The sequence below is a fragment of the Chelon labrosus genome, assembly GCF_963514085.1.
Source record: "Chelon labrosus genome assembly, chromosome: 15".
Taxonomy (NCBI): Eukaryota; Metazoa; Chordata; class Actinopteri; order Mugiliformes; family Mugilidae; genus Chelon; species Chelon labrosus.
In genome coordinates, this window is record NC_140348.1 from 22,844,046 (window position 1) to 22,859,779 (window position 15,734).

General features: G+C 44.4%; 1 protein-coding gene across 1 annotated transcript in view; it reads left to right on the forward strand.

The window, feature by feature from the left end:
- The first annotated feature begins 1,719 nt into the window (after positions 1–1,719).
- The window catches only part of dntt (deoxynucleotidyltransferase, terminal), an 87,186-nt gene continuing 73,171 nt past the window's right edge, over positions 1,720–15,734 (forward strand). The window contains exons 1-3 of the mRNA XM_084562353.1: positions 1,720–1,918; positions 7,211–7,391; positions 11,560–11,670. Of these exons, the coding sequence (XP_084418479.1) occupies positions 1,725–1,918; positions 7,211–7,391; positions 11,560–11,670 (486 nt within the window). The 5' untranslated portion in view covers positions 1,720–1,724. The remainder of the gene's footprint in view (positions 1,919–7,210; positions 7,392–11,559; positions 11,671–15,734) is intronic.

Below are 15,734 nucleotides of genomic sequence, written 5' to 3' on the forward strand. Positions count from 1 at the left end.
AATGTGAGTTGGAATTGTGACGAGATAAAATGAGTGTTCTTCAGTGGATAATGTAACCCTAATAAGTTGTTTTAAGTCATAGTATCAAGCTGAAACAAGAAATGATCTTAGCTTTTTGAGTAGAAGCAGAGGTTTTCTTCAGGTTGAGTTTCCTCACATTTTTAAGGCAGCAGCTGAACTCGTTTGATTTGAAATGTTTTACAGTGTATAACGTAGAAGAAGCTTACCCATATAGAACTGTTTCTTAAAGATGTAATTGCAATTCGTGTGTGTGTGTTGTGATATATGGTTTCAATCTTTCAATTTTCATTTTCAAAGCGCACAACTATGTACGTTTGTTTTCTTCAAACCTGTAGCCCAAGGAACACAATATCGTTTAGGTATGGACGTGACTTTGTGCCTTCTAAACTAAACGCAATATGTCCATTAACAGTAATTTTCGGGCAATTTTCTTTTGCACCACAGAGAGGAGCGGTTGGGAGAGAAACTGGATTCGCTGCTCGTCCTGCACTGATTGCTGCTGGCAGCCGAAGAGCCGTTTGTCTTTAGCGATGTTAGAATTTCGTTGGTCTCAAGTCTGGATGGGGGCCAGCACCCTCGTATAGCAGCTGAGTGATTGGAGGGGGTAAACAGTCAAACAATTAGTCGCTTCTGCCCCAGTGACACCCGTTAACCCTCAGAACTCTGCGCTAATGGGAGGGGGTGTCAATAGCTTCTGTCTAGCAGACGGAAACAAGGTGTGCTTATTAAAGAGCTGCAGAGAAGAGGCTGTGGTAATTAGATGTACGATCTTTTATCTCCTTTTGCCTAAATCAACAAATCAGTTTGTCTACTGAGGCAGATGCGTTATAGTAGATAATTAGAGCAAAGACACATTTAAACCTTTTCTTACCGCAAAGGTGACTGCTGTAGCAGGAGAATCAAGACAACAAGAGGCAATGACTCACGTTGTAATTACCACTTTGAAATCAAAATAAGTAGGTGAGTTCAGCGCATTAAATCTATTCTCACTTTGTGTTCCTGACCACTTGATATGCACTTATATGTTCCCCACGTAAATGCTCCTAATCACCAACGGCTGGCGCTGACAGTAACTCTAAGCCTGCAAAGGCCGCGCATGAGCTTGTGGGCTCTCAGGGGGGAAATGCCTACAAAGGCTCTCATTTTAGACAGTCAGCTAATTAAAGCACTCGAGCAGATGGCGCAGACTTGGTCCGGACATAATGAGACGGTGAGTGGCGAGACGAACCGGACATGGCAGGACAGCTGTGAGGGGTTGGTGAGGTGACCAGAATCCAGGCGTCTCCCAGCCAAGAGAGTACAACTTCATGAAAACTAACTTGAAGAAGCCACTGGATCAGACAGTGTTTTCATCCAGCATGTGTTTGCTGAACAACTTTCACAGGAAGTTGTTTTTTTTTCTCCTATCATATGATCTTGGCAGGTGTTTTTTTTTGGTAAACACCAAATCCTCAGCACCTGTTGCCAGAGGCTTTTCCTGTCTGCCAGCTCTCACCAACTCTGCTCCAACCGACACACTGTCCCACTGGTGGGGAGACAAAAAAGCAAGCTACAAGTGTGAAATAAACATCTGTGGCATTACCACAGCGAGCCGTTTTCCCTGGATAGAGGTTAAATGGCACACAACAACAACAACAGAGAGCTCACAAAAGCAAGAATTTCTAGAGGTGCAGGAATACTCGGGACAGCTCATCTCAGAAGACATGCTCCACTCTCCGCTCGGGCCCCGCGCGAGGAAGAGGTCGAGGCCGGCGGAAACCGGAGTCCCCGGGCGCCAGGAGGTGAAGTTTGAGGACGTCCGACTGTACCTGGTGGAGAGGAAAATGGGCAGCAGCAGGAGAAGCTTTCTGACCCAGCTGGCCAGGTCAAAGGGCTTTATTGTGGACGACGCCCTCAGGTTAGGAAAAAGCTTGCCACTTTTGTTGTTCACTGTGAGTGGAGCGGGGCTAAAAGGGACCTAAAAGCTTTTGTGAATTTGAAACTCAAGACTTCGCAGTAATGCAGACTGTTTTTTTTTTTTTTTTTTTTTTTTTTTCTCTGGTGCTTCTGGTTAGAGATGGAATGATTTGACCTTGTGGTTGACTTTCAAGGCTGGCGTTGTAACCCTGTGAAAATAGAAGGTGAAGATGGCAATTAAATGCCTGTTTCTGCAAGGCTGTACTGTCCAACAGTCAGGCTTATAAAATGCAAACCTAAATAAACATTCATATTTATAGCGTTCATTTCATTTCTGTGCACTGAATTTTGAAGTTGCACCCCAGAGTGTTCAGAAAAGTCCAAACAGGCTGCAAAAAACAATAAATAAATGCAAGGACATAACTGAAAAGACCAATTCTCTAGTGAGAGACCCTGCCTGTTATTATTTTTTTTTTTTAAAGAAGTTACAGCACAATTAGCTAATTAGCGAGCCACTATTGCCTCATGAATAGTTAACTAAGACGAGTAAGGCCATCCATCCTGCCTCTGCTTCACCTTTAGTGCATTTTCCCTTTGAGCAATAACTCACAACTCCTACATAAATACGTTTAAGGAAGGGCGTAAATTGGCTTAAAGCAGCTCCAGCTTGTAGCCGGTGAGAAAACAACAAACACTACAACTAAAGGTAACGGGTGCAAACTTTTTCTTTTTTTTCTTTTAATGAGTTTGCCGTGAGTTTTTAGTTAAGTCGCGGTTAAGAGTAGATGTTTGGTGAACTTGTTCCTCGCGAGGATGAATCATCCATTGTGCTGTAATTATGGAAGCAGCATGCGTTCTCCACTTCACTATTTTTTTTTTCCCCCGCGTGTAATTGAAAGTATCTTTTAAATCCCAAACTGTGGGCACAGCAGAAGTCCTCTGCTTGACACCAGCAACGCTTCAGAGTCGGGCTCCTTTGTGGCAAGTGATATTGCTTCTTTTTTTTACTGTGTTTTCAGGGCCTGGCCAGCTCAGAGTTTCAGCTCCTCCGATGATTAGATTTTTGCATTTGTATGTTCCGTTGTTCCACTTTCATTCAGACAGCTGTTTTTAACAATAACGCTATTTTAAGGTTAAAAAACTGATTGAAGTTTTGGTGCTACGTGCAGTCTGTAGTCAGAGAGTTCCCACGTGTATAGTATAACCACTATGTGTGTGTTTGTGTGGGTGGGTGTGTGTGTAAGTGCGCCTGCCAGCCGTGTGCCAGCTTGGCCGTGGCAGCATTCCCAGAAACACAGCTTGAACGCTCCTACGGTTACACTTGGCTTGATACAATTGTTTGAAACCGACGACAGGAAGTAGAGCGTGCCTGCCTCAAACTGACATTAATTCTGCAAGCCGACAAAACTGATATCAGCTGCAGTTTGATAGCAACACCTCCCCGTATCCAGTCTTACACAAGTTATAGGCAGGCTGCCTTGAGCATATGGCTCCGCTCTCCTTTGCGCGTGAAGGAAAGTGCTCATACACACCACACACACACACACACACGGCTCCCCTTGTCTGATTTCAAGTGTGATGCACGTGAACTTGGATCCAAGTATCGGCATGTTTGTCCTGGATGACTGATGAGCTGCATAAAAAGCTGCTTAACAAATGTAAAAACCGTGTTTTTGTCTATCAATTTAGCACGGCGGACGCATTTAAACGCAGATCTGAGCTGAAGCCTGTCAGAGGCATGAATCGGAGCTGCAGGGAATGTGAAACGATTTAGAGGTATTAGCATAGCTGCTGAATTCCACCAACATTAACCCTCTTCTGTAGGACCACGAACTAGAGGGTTAGCATACGATTCTTGTGCACACATGAACCCCGAACCACAAGTGAGACGTCCGTGAGCAACACGAGTCTTGCTCAAGGACTTAATTGTGTGCACAAGAGGGTAAAAGTGCCATTGTGACTGTAAAGAGTGCTAACAGGTAGAAAAGCGCCGCATAAACACCATTTACTGCAAACAGAGTCGGCCATTAGCAGCTCAGGCTACATCATTTAAAGGAGTCTTTTTGTTTTTTCTTGCTGAAAAATGCACCTCGATAATCATTTCTAGCCTCTCCCCTGCGAATATTATGTTGTTTGTGCCTTTACCTTGGAAGCACTACGGTAACACAGTTGTTAATGATCCGGACGGATGATAGAACTGGGCCCCAGAAGTGAGTCACCCAGCATTTGTTGTGGGAGAAATGGATGGGACTTTTACTTCTGGAACAAACTGTGCCTGAATAGCTCTGTTTGGTGTAGGCTATATTTATGCAGCAACTTTATTTATTTTATTTTTTGTCATTTGTGAAACAATGGGTCCTAGATTTTACACAAGTTAAAGGATTCTAAAAGGATTCTGGTTGGGGACAACAGTTGGGGACAGCTGATTTTGCCACAGTGAGAACTAGCTTGTAGTTAGCTAATTAAGCTAACGTTAGCCTCATTTGTTGGTGGAAAACACCATGCAACCGACTTTTTCTGGCTTGTTTGAAACTTTAAAAGGATTTGACATCTGCTTTGCGAATTAGTATCATGTTTAATGATGCATGCAGAACACATAAATATAAGGAAATCATAGACTATCTGCACACTGTGGATATATGCACACAGCACTCGAATGTGCAGATAATTCCAAAGCTTGGCCGCCACGCTGTGATTAGACAATTGGGTGTTCGGTGGGGCCCCGAGGCCGTTTCCTCATGTTGTTTCGCCTTTGATGTGACTTTTAATAATATTTTAATGTAAGTCAGTTAAATTTGTTTATTGAGCTGTTTATGATGGACCTCTCCGTGAAGATGAAGCAGCAGCTGAAAAAGGCAAACAGATGAAACCTCGCCATGGTGTGAAAAATCTGTTCTGGACATTCGCTGCCTTTGATCAGCCTGTTGGTTTTCACTTTTGGAAGGCGTGTAGGAGGGTAGCTGCTGCTGACAGGAACAGGGCAGAGAGACGACTAGAGAGAGAGAGAGAGAGTTCTCCATATCAAAGCCCATTGACTTTAGCCTGTCCTTGTGTCTGGGCTCGGAGTCCCACTGATTTTGGGAAGTACAATCTGGTGCTGGGCTGGCTTTTCGTCGCTCATTTGCATGCCGATCTGCCGTTTTATATTCTGCACAGCTACATGTTAAGATAAGGATCCAAATTTTAAGGGTAGATTACGTCTAGGTAAGCATTACTTGAGGACAACAGTGATCTTCAGCTTAACCCCCATGTGGTTTCAAATGGAAATCAGCCCAAGGGCCAAATCTCTATTACTGTGGTTAGACAACTGTTCATGTCAAGTGGATCTAAGCTTCTGGAGATAATAGTCATGTCCCTAGATACTTCCAATGTGTTTGTTTGAGAAGCTCTTTGCCCATGTCTGTGATTTCTTTCATTTTTTTTTTTTAAACCACGGACCATCGGCGGCTAGACTAGTACGTCGAGCTGATAGAGAATTAGTTTCGCCAGTGTTTTGGCCAATTAGGCCTCAGCCTGAGCTCTGTGGGGACCTCCCTTAAAGAATCCACTGAATTACCCATGGCAAGTAAGAGGAGGAGCATGCTGAGGGTAATTACGCACGGCTGGGTGCACTGATTGGGTATCGTAGTTAGATGCCGTGGCAGGGAGTAAAAGGGGAGGGGAGGCGGTGATAAAAAGTCTGTTGAGGAAAGTCTCGGCGGAGTCGGAGGAGGCACTGGTTGAGTGAGTTCAGCTATCAAACAGCGGAGGGAGGCACTAGGGGTCTGTGGTGATTGTTGTTTACCCAGTGTTGATCCCCGAACAGCGCAAGTAAGACTGTGATGCTGAGATCTGAGCTGCATTTCAAAAGCTTCGCTTGCACCCCTGCACTCTCTGAAGGCTGCTGAGACCAAGACAGGAAGGCTCTTTTCGGTAAATTGAGCAGGGGAGGAAATCTTTGAATCAAACAATTCCAGGCGACTTGGGAACCCTACTAATCCATGAACGTGGCTTTGCATTAAGAGAAATTGAATTACTTAAAGGCTGTCCCACAAGGTAATTTCTCAATCAGGTTGAATAGTTTGGGTTGTATTACATCCTGTAAAGCTAGATCTATGCTTCTGAGTCTATGGGCATAGCCACAGGCATATGGCATAGATCAGAAGCATAGATCTAGCTTTGCCGGATGTAAGCTCTGTAACCCATGTCTCAGATCGACATCGTAGCCTGACCTGCACCTCCACAGAAATGTAACTACCACACAGATAGCAACAGCTGTGATCGATCTCTAAAGTGCGTTTCCTCGTCCACGTCTCCCAGTGGCCGGAAAAGCACATCAAACTTGCCTTCTGCCTCAGTCGACTCTCTGGTTATACACGCCATCTACTCAGACGTCGTCTTTCCATTCTGTGTTGCAGTGATTTCAGTAAAGGTAATTGTAAAACATTGTTTAGCTCCCACTCTAATGCGAGCTGCTCAGCTTTAATTGGCATTGTGTGAAGTACAAAAAGGAACTAAACAAACGCAGTCGACTAGCCGCCGCCGTCTGTTAGCAGCATAATTGCAGAGCGATGCCGACACACCAGCGCACAAGTATAAATCCCCACGCCATAAGCCACTCAAGTAAAGCTTAGCTTATACTCGCACGTCACTTGCTGTGGTTTGTCCACAACCTCAGAATATTCAGCCATGTTGCAAAAAACTAGCGGTAGCAAATTACAGGTAAACAAGCCGACCGTCGCGAGTGCGTGAAGTGCTCAGAGATGACATCATCCAGGTCAGAAGACATCATCCAGGGTCTGTAGGTCAATCTACAGACCTGGGATGATGATAACAGGTAACTCCGGACTCAACAGGGAATAGCGCTAGGGTATCATAACAAAAATATTGGTGAAATGAACGAGTTTAGCAGCAGATAATGCGTTATTTAGGGGCTGCGTTTCAAATTGGACCCTCTGGTGGGCCGGTTTTGGTGGTGTTGCTGGGTTATTGTCAAACCTGCTAAAACCACACAAGCACAATCCCGCTGAAGCAAATCAGTTGATCAAATAAATAAAAGTTGTTTTTTATTTTGTCACTTTTCAGAAGCGCCACTTTCGGTCCCTGCAGACGGCTTTTCTGCATTTTCAATCCAAAATCTAGTTTCATGGTTACAGTTTGATGCTGACTTGTTGTTTGTCTTACACTTGTATACCACTCTCCTTGGCTCTTGACAGGCTGAATAAAACCTTAAGCTGATCTCTGGGTTTTCTGACAGCTCTTGTTCTCTCTCTCTCTCTCTCTCTCTCTCTCCCCCCCCCCCCTCAAAACACAGCGACGTGGTCACTCACGTGGTGTCGGAGGATAGTCAGGCCTCATCTCTCTGGACATGGCTAAAGGGACGCGCTCTGAAGAATCTGCCCGCGATGCACGTGCTGGACATCTCCTGGTTCACTGACAGCATGAAAGAGGGGAGACCTGTTGCTGTGGAGACCAGACACCTCATTCAGGTTTGTGTGGGATGCAAACCACCCAGAAATATGTAGATAGTTAAAGGGTTAGCACTAGGTGGCACTACGAACCAAAAGGGAAATGTAGATTTTTAGGAAACACAATCACGTAATCCTTTTTATTAGTGTGAAATAAATGTATATATTTAAACAGTACCTTCTACTTTATGCACGCTTCCTCTTACTCTTCCTCTTCCTCTCCCTCCTGCAAATCTGTGATGTCAACTCCCATGGCAGGGAGCTCTTAAAAAGAGGACACATCTAACTCTCCCTCAGTCTCTGCTCATATCACCACACTTCACCTCGCTGATAGCAAGAGAAACATCCTCCATATTGCGTGGGAGTGTCAAATGAACCCATCAGCTGGATGTCAGGGCTCGGAGCGGCCCGCAGACACACATGCTCGGAGATGCGCACGTATTTTTCCATGTGGACGGCGCCGCGAGAGCTCGGCAGCATATGGATCTGAAATAAAGAAATATGTCGTCTCCCTCTCTTTCTGCAGCACTAAAGCCTTGCCAGTTTGCCAGGCTCCATTTATGTTTCGTCCTAACAGCCTGTGACTGCTTTCACGGTCTCGATCAAATTGCTTGTGCCTCTATGTGAAATAATAGCCCCCCCCCCCATACATCTCCCCCACCGCTTTTACTTTTGTCTTGCCGTAGCGTTGTTTCCTTCCACGAGGCCACCAAAGTGTGGCACATCAGTGGCGCACTTCTAGTCAGCTGCATCATTAGGAGACGAGGCTAATGATGCCGTGCTGACATTTATTGACCCATCTCCCCAGGTAACCACAGGCCCACTTCTGTGCGTTTTTTTTGTGATGCAGCTCCTCTCTGAAGCAAATGAGGTAACGCGCGGTGGCATTTATGCACGCGGCTCTTCCACTAGATTGTTTTTTATGAGTGATAAATCCATTTAAAGGAGCTACCATGTAGAGAGGAAAAAATAAATAAAAAATATTCCCCAAACGGGCTGCTACTTGGACACATTTGCCTGCAGCTTTTCACGACAGTCTGCAGATGCAATGTGTTTTACTATCATAAATATTCTACAGCGAGCCAGGGAGGAGGAATTTTGAGTATTAAATCCATTGAAATGCAACGTGTCTCGCTGAGAGGCTGCTTAACCTGTTAAAGTGGAGATATGGTAAGATGTGAAAACAGAAGTGATTGCCAGGGATTCGGAGTTTGCATGCACCTCCCCGGAAATGTAACTACACACCGCGCCAACGCAGACCGCAAGAGAGCTATGATTGGTCTGCTTGGTAGCAGCATGTTTCTGCTTTGGTATTTCCGGCTGCTTCTCCATATCAGCGATTTTCGAATTGATTGTTTTGGCTCAATAAAGATGGAACACATCGAGGAAAGATTAAAGGGGAACTACCATTTTTTTACAACCTGGACCCTATTTCTGGCATAAAATATGATCATTTACTCACCCATATAACTTTGGTGTCATTTGGAGTTGTTCGGACGATATTTACATCCGCGTATATCCATATAGTGGGAGTGAATGGGGCACCGAAACGCTCTAAATAACGCATTATCTGCTGTGAAACTCATTCATTTCACCAATATTTTGTTATGATACACTAGTGCTAGGACGTCCATCATAAACAAAGTTGTCGTACACAACCTCAGAATTGGAACAATATTCAGCCATGTTGCAAAAAACTTGCAGTAGCAAATTACAGGCAAACAAGCCGCGCGGGGTGTGCCCGGTGCTCAGAGATGACGTCATCCAGGTCAGAGGTTAGTAGGTCAATCTACAGACCCCGGATGATGATAACGGGTAACTCCGGACTCAACGGGGGAATAGCACTAGTGTACGATAACAAAATATTGGTGAAATGAAAGAGTTTAACAACAGATAATGCGTTATTTAGAGGCTGCGTTTCGGTGCCCCATTCACTCCCACAATATGGATATACGCGGATGTATGCAAGTTATATAGGTGAGTAAATGATCATATTTTATGCCAGAAATAAGGTCCAGGTTGTGAAAAACGGTAGTTTCCCTTTAACTGAGGAGGTTCGGAGAAACAAACACAAAGTAGAAGCAAAAATGAACCTGACTGGCAAAAAAGACACAGCGCCGACTAGCGTTTGGGTGGCGTTTTTACAGATCGAGCCAGACTGATGAACGCACAAGTATAAATAGCTTGCACAGGTGTAGGATACATACGTAGGTTACAGCGTCTATGTCCTGCAGTACTCTACACCTGAAGCTTTTAGGAGACAGGCTTTGGGGCAAGCAGCTTCCCTTAAAAGGTGGCACCTAGGCGACCTCTGACCTGCTCAGCGGCCCTGGAGGATTTCATAAACCCACCACCGACTTGTCTATGTGACGGTCATTAATGTGCAGGCAGGTTTCGAGTGTCTCTATGGTTTAGATGAGGGCGCAGGGAAAGGCGAGGTCCTGCCACACTTACTGTACCTTTTCATTTCAGCAGATGGTATGCCTCATAAAAAAGCAAGCCCAGCGTGCAGCCTGCACACATTACTTACATGAAAGCCATACAGCAAAGGTGGAGAGGACACTGGAGAGTAAGCCACTAGGGGATAATGCTGATACTTTAACTTCTACATATAATACCTGAGCCCAGATGGGGAAAGCACAACCTCTGCATGCTGATGCACAGACGTTTGTCTCTACAGACCCACAATCCCATACTGGATTAAACAACCTCTAGCTGAGGTACAAACGTGACGGAGAACATCATGTTGTATTTAGAGGGGAACACAGTCGGGGAGTTTGTAAGGCAGCTTTACTTTTGATTGGCATAAAAATTGCGCCGTGAAATATATTCAAAGTTATTCAATTTTTTTATTTTTTTTTTATTTTCTGAGAACAGGAAAGGCTCCTGGCAGAGAATAAATGATGAACATTTTTTGAATCCCTCACTGATTGATTCAGCCCAGCAGTGTGAGAGCTACTACTTCTTTTCATTATCTTTTTGTGACACCCCTGTTCCTTACGCCGCATTGGTCTTAGTCAACACTGTGCGGTGACAATCTCTCCATCTTCTTCTTCCTCCCCTCTTGGTATCGCTCTCCCACCCGGTCCATGGGTAATTTTATGGACATAATGTTCCCTTTTGTGATGTCTAATTGTCTGCAAGAATATTAATATTACATTGGTAATCCTTTTGACACATATATTACAAATGGGGGAACCATTTCTTCATAGAATGAAAAGGCAATTTACAGGAGGCAAATTGGATGATAGCAAGCAGATTTGTAATGCCACGGGTTAGGTAGCGTAATGGATTTGGATGCCACCAGACTGTGAGATGAGTGTCATTAGCCTGTTGCCCTGGAGACACACAGTCATAAAAATAACTTCTCCAAGGCAAATGGCTACATTTTTATGTAATTCAATTTGAACTCTTGGCTCTGCGCTCATCAGGAATAGCCTTACAGATATATTCTTTTTTTTTTTTTTTGCCTGGCAACCATTTGGGCTCAGGAATAAAAACATATGCACCGATCAGCCACAACATAAAAACCACTGACAGGTGAAGTAAATATCCTAGTCTATGAATCTTGATCTCCAGCGACTTCAGCGTAGCTTGTGGAGAGAGGACACTTTGATGATACACCCGCGCAACTACTGCAAACTGTTCTTTCTAAAGTAACAAACATCAGCCACAACATTAAAACCACTGACTGGAAGCCGTCGACTGTTGACCATCTTGTGACAATTCAGTGTTCTGCTGGGAAACATTTGGACCTGGCGTTCATTGGTGTGGATGTTACTTAGACATGTAGCACCCACCTAGACCAGACCAGGCACCCCCACCCCATAGCAATGACACTCCTTGATGGCAGCAGCCGTCCCCAGCGGGATTCAGCCTGACACAGGCACACGCTTTAGGAACAACTAAAAAAAACAAGAAGAACAGCACAAGGTGTTGACCTGGCCTCCAAATTCACTAGATTCCAAACTGATCAAGTATCTGTGAGATGATCCACAGAGGCCCCTCCCCTCAAAGGCCCCCGACTAACAACATCCTGTTACCAGACACTACAGAACACCCTCAGAAGGCCCATGTCCATTCTCTGACTAGTTACAACTGTTTTGGAGGGATAAGGGAGACCTACACAATATTAGGAAGGTGGTCATAATTGATTGATTGATTGATTTTTTTTTTTAAATTTTTTTTTACACAGGAGGCCTTGCCAAAGGGGACTACATCCACTCCCGTTGCCAGGATTTCTCAAATTTCTCAATATGCCTGCCAGAGGCGGACAACCATAGAAAACAATAACAAGATTTTCACGGTAAGGAACTGCTGCTCTAACCTCACTTCGGACGCAACCACACTTTTACATGCTCAGCCACCGGAGGCCATCGCTCCTCCTTTCCAATGTAAAAAGCTCCATCATCTGTTCTGCTCTAATTGGATGGCTGCCTCGCTTCACTCACCAGCGGTCTGACACAACTCTCCCCAAAATACATTAACCTGCAAATGAGTAGCATCTGCAGCTGCAGCACGTTGGAGGCGCAACAGCTGACATGTCCGCGATCCCTGGCACCGGGGGCTGGCACGGACACGCCCTGAGGCGCCTCGCGATACGCCAAGATGGGCAACGGACGTGACGCTCCTCTCAAGCAATGATGGATCTGTCCCTCTGCCATCTGGTGGGCAGAGCGGGAGGGAGGGCTGCAGAGGAAAGGACGACCGGGGTTCTCCAGCAGAATGGCAGAGTGGTTAATTGGCTTAGGTGTTGATGAGCGTGAAAGAAACGGGAGGTGATGTTCCGGCAATAATGGCAATTTAGCCGCAGGTGCAGAGTGAGGAACCACAAAATATGAACAAGTCGGTGTCAGCTGTAGATCGGTGTATGTACAAAAGCATGAATAATCCACCGTACCATTGGAAAAAGTAAACAAATCAACTTAAATTAAATGATATTTGTCTGAATTAATAAACCAAGCTGTCACATCTACCTCCAGTTCTACGAATGTGAGGCTCCTCTGGCATCCTTTTGTCTTGAAAGAGTCCAAGTCAGGTCAAATCCAGGTCTGCCATATGTGCAGCACATACAGGGGATTGAAATTGCATTGCCCAAAGATCCACAGTGAAATATAAACATCTGAGATAAAAAAAAAGTCCATAAATATAAAATCTAAGGCACATGACAGATTGAAGTGAGTCCAGTGTTGCATAGAGCGGCTGGTGCAGCCCCTGAGTTTTGTCAGGTGCAAAATAAGATAAATAAAGTCAATAAATATAATACGATATAAATGTCACAGATGAAGCGTTAAAAGGCGTGTAATGTACAGAGAGCCGAGCTGAGTTGGTGTGTGGATGTGTGCGGGAGCGAACAGTTACTGAAGGGCGAGCGGGTGCTTTCTGATATTTTATTGACTGAATTATAAATAATAATTAAAAAAAAAAAAAAATCATCATAAAATAATTGCCAGATTAATCTTTAATGGATCCAGTAATTACTTGTACGTTTAATAGCTGTGCTCTGACCTAATGGAACTGTCATGATGTTACTATGAGAAGAAATAGAGAGTGCACGCATAAAACGTCACCGTAATTCATTTTCACTTAGCTTTTCGTGGTTTGTCTCGGAGGCGCGGCCGTGGTGCTATATTTGGAACATGAATTCGGAGTTTCTGAGATGTGCAATATCACCGTGAGCTCTCTGGCAAACCTAATGCGTGTGTTTGTGTGGGAGTGTGGAGACCCGCTGATGAGTTTCTGTAAGACCTATTAAGAACAGCTTACCGAGGGCCTGTGAGGCATCTGTTGCATAACGGCTCTTTACTTCCAAGCGACGGTAAACGTACGTAATGGATGCGCTCACGTGTGTGTGTGTGTGTGTGTGTGTGTGTGTGTGTGTATCGAAACACACACACAAATTTGCACGTGTTTGTCCGCGCGGACGGGTCGGGTGCAGATGTGCACACCCGGGCGTCGTCCCACCTGGGGAAGGGCTTCTGTTCGCTTTCTTGTCCCCGGTTTCTTTCCGCGGCATTAACTCCATAATTAGCAATCCCGCTCAGTTTCCCTATCCCCGTGATTAACTCATTATCTCCACATAAAGCTACATCAAAGGAGACTTTCTGATTAGAGTGAGAGGTTGTTCTAGCTGCGGACCCGAGGAAGCCGCAGGTAAAACACTTCACCGAGGCAGACAGAATGCAATTACTTTAACCATCCGAGGCTCAAAGAAAGAAAAAAAAATAAGCTTGCCACCTTGCTCTTTGACTGTAAACCAAGCCCCTGTTTAGAAATAAGTGCCGGCCAACCAACCAAGGAAGGATATGCTAGTGTGGCGGTGCTAATGAGGGGCAAGCCATTGATCCGCTATGGTAAAGCAATCCTTGATCTGCCCTGGTGCCTGCTTGATAGCCAGGGACAGTAATGATGTAATCCTTGTGAATACTAATGGCAAAAGCTTTGGAGGAGACTAATTTGGGACTCACATGCTTATCTTTCTTTTGGCCTACAGCATGTGATCGGGTTTATTTGTGATGCAGTCGCGACACAGAAACTGTGGTCTGTCAAACCCATCGGAAAACCCATTAGTTCAGCATATTTCTTAAGTAAATGATATTTAAGGACGCTGGAAACGGCATTTATGATGTTAATAAACTCAACTTGCATGTGTCGCACTGCTGGACAGCGGCCAGATATGGATTGCTGCTGTCGCTTCATGGATATCGTCGATAACGCGCGCTCGAAAAGTCCATTCCCGCTCATTAGAGGGTTAGATGTCAGCTGGCAGCGCTGTAGTGATGAGTGTCCTCGGGAGGAGAGGCACGTCTGAAGGTAAGGAGAAATTTTTAGCTTTAAAACTTGCTGCTTATACAGAATCCAGCAAAGCGGCACAACAAAAACCTAATCAATAGTTTATGCCCGACCCCCTTCAGTCTGTTTATCTGGTTCGAGACACAGAGTCCAGTATCTTTTCGGATGTGTGTCATGGCTAGTCGGTGCCGCTGTCACCTAGCAACCTCAAAAAGGCACTAAAAAGGAGGTTTTACCAATCAGACATTCATATGTGACTCACAAAACTCTTTTGGCATCTTTATCCACAATGCCAGGACGACGCCAACAGATAAAAAAAAAAAAAAAAAAAAAACTACAAAACACGGCCTTGAATCTCTCAGACTTCAACCAGGAGAAAGTAAAAAACCAAAGAATTTGAAGAGCCCACTTTATTGTATGCCACTGAATGCAAAGTGAATACTAATCAAAGAAACTTTAAATGTAAAAAAAACCTCGCCAGTTCATTGGGTACACTCATGTGAAAATGAATGCATTCTAATAGAACAGTCCTGCACTAAGTCTTCATGAAGGTTATGGTCTTTAGCATTTCCTTCAAATAAAAGAGAGTGCACTCGTGTGCGGTTACTCATGTCTTCCTCACTTGATGCAAAACTTCTAACAATTTAAGTATAAAAACAGATTGTTTTTTTTTTTTTGTCATACACAACGACTTTGTCAGAGTGTGACCAGTGTGTCCCAGCGTGTTATTTGGAAATCCATAATCCATGTGTGGGGACTCAACAGGAAGTTGCCTGACACAGAAGATGGAAACCTCAGACATCCTGGAGCCAGCTCGTCAGGCGGAGGAATTCATGAAGGCCTTTTTTTTTTTTTTTTTTTGCTGCGTGCACCACTGAGCAACGTTACGGGAGCGAAAGCCACAAAAAGCCTTTTCCTCATTTCAACACCATGATAAAAGACAGCAGTAAAGCTTTTGAGCAGACACCTCCTTGTGCAAACCAACTATAAGTCTGCTCATTCATCGTGTAAAGTATTTGCAAATGTTTAATTACTTTCTCTTTTATAAAGTCTGTCGGTGCAGCATGCAATTCCAGTTAGGGCAGTGGAAACTAATGGGCTGCACAATACAACAGACAACCTGGATGCTGGAAAACTCTCATCTGACTTGTAAGCAAGAGAAGGGTTGCCATCTTTGCCTCTGGTGTCCACTTCTTATAACGCGTACCTTTATAAGGCATGGGTGTAGTAAGAGCAGAAGAAAGGAGGATGGAAGGTGTAAACATTTATAGATGTAAGCCTTAAATTACAGCTTTTAGTTCAGACGTTAGAAGAATGCTTTGTCTAATATGGATTTAAAAGACGTCTGTTAAGGTCACTTTGGTCCAATTACGCTCTGTAACATATACTAATTTATTTGTTCACCATCCGATTAGTGAAAGAAACTCTAAAGCGCAAATAAGTGTATTTGTTTTTGCAAAAAAGCAGAGGTGCATTTGGGTTCAGTGGTAATGGACGACAGCTGGATTTGCATGAACAAGCGTTATAAATGGAAAATCATCAGCTCCTTGTAGTAACGCCTAAACAGTAAATATGTAA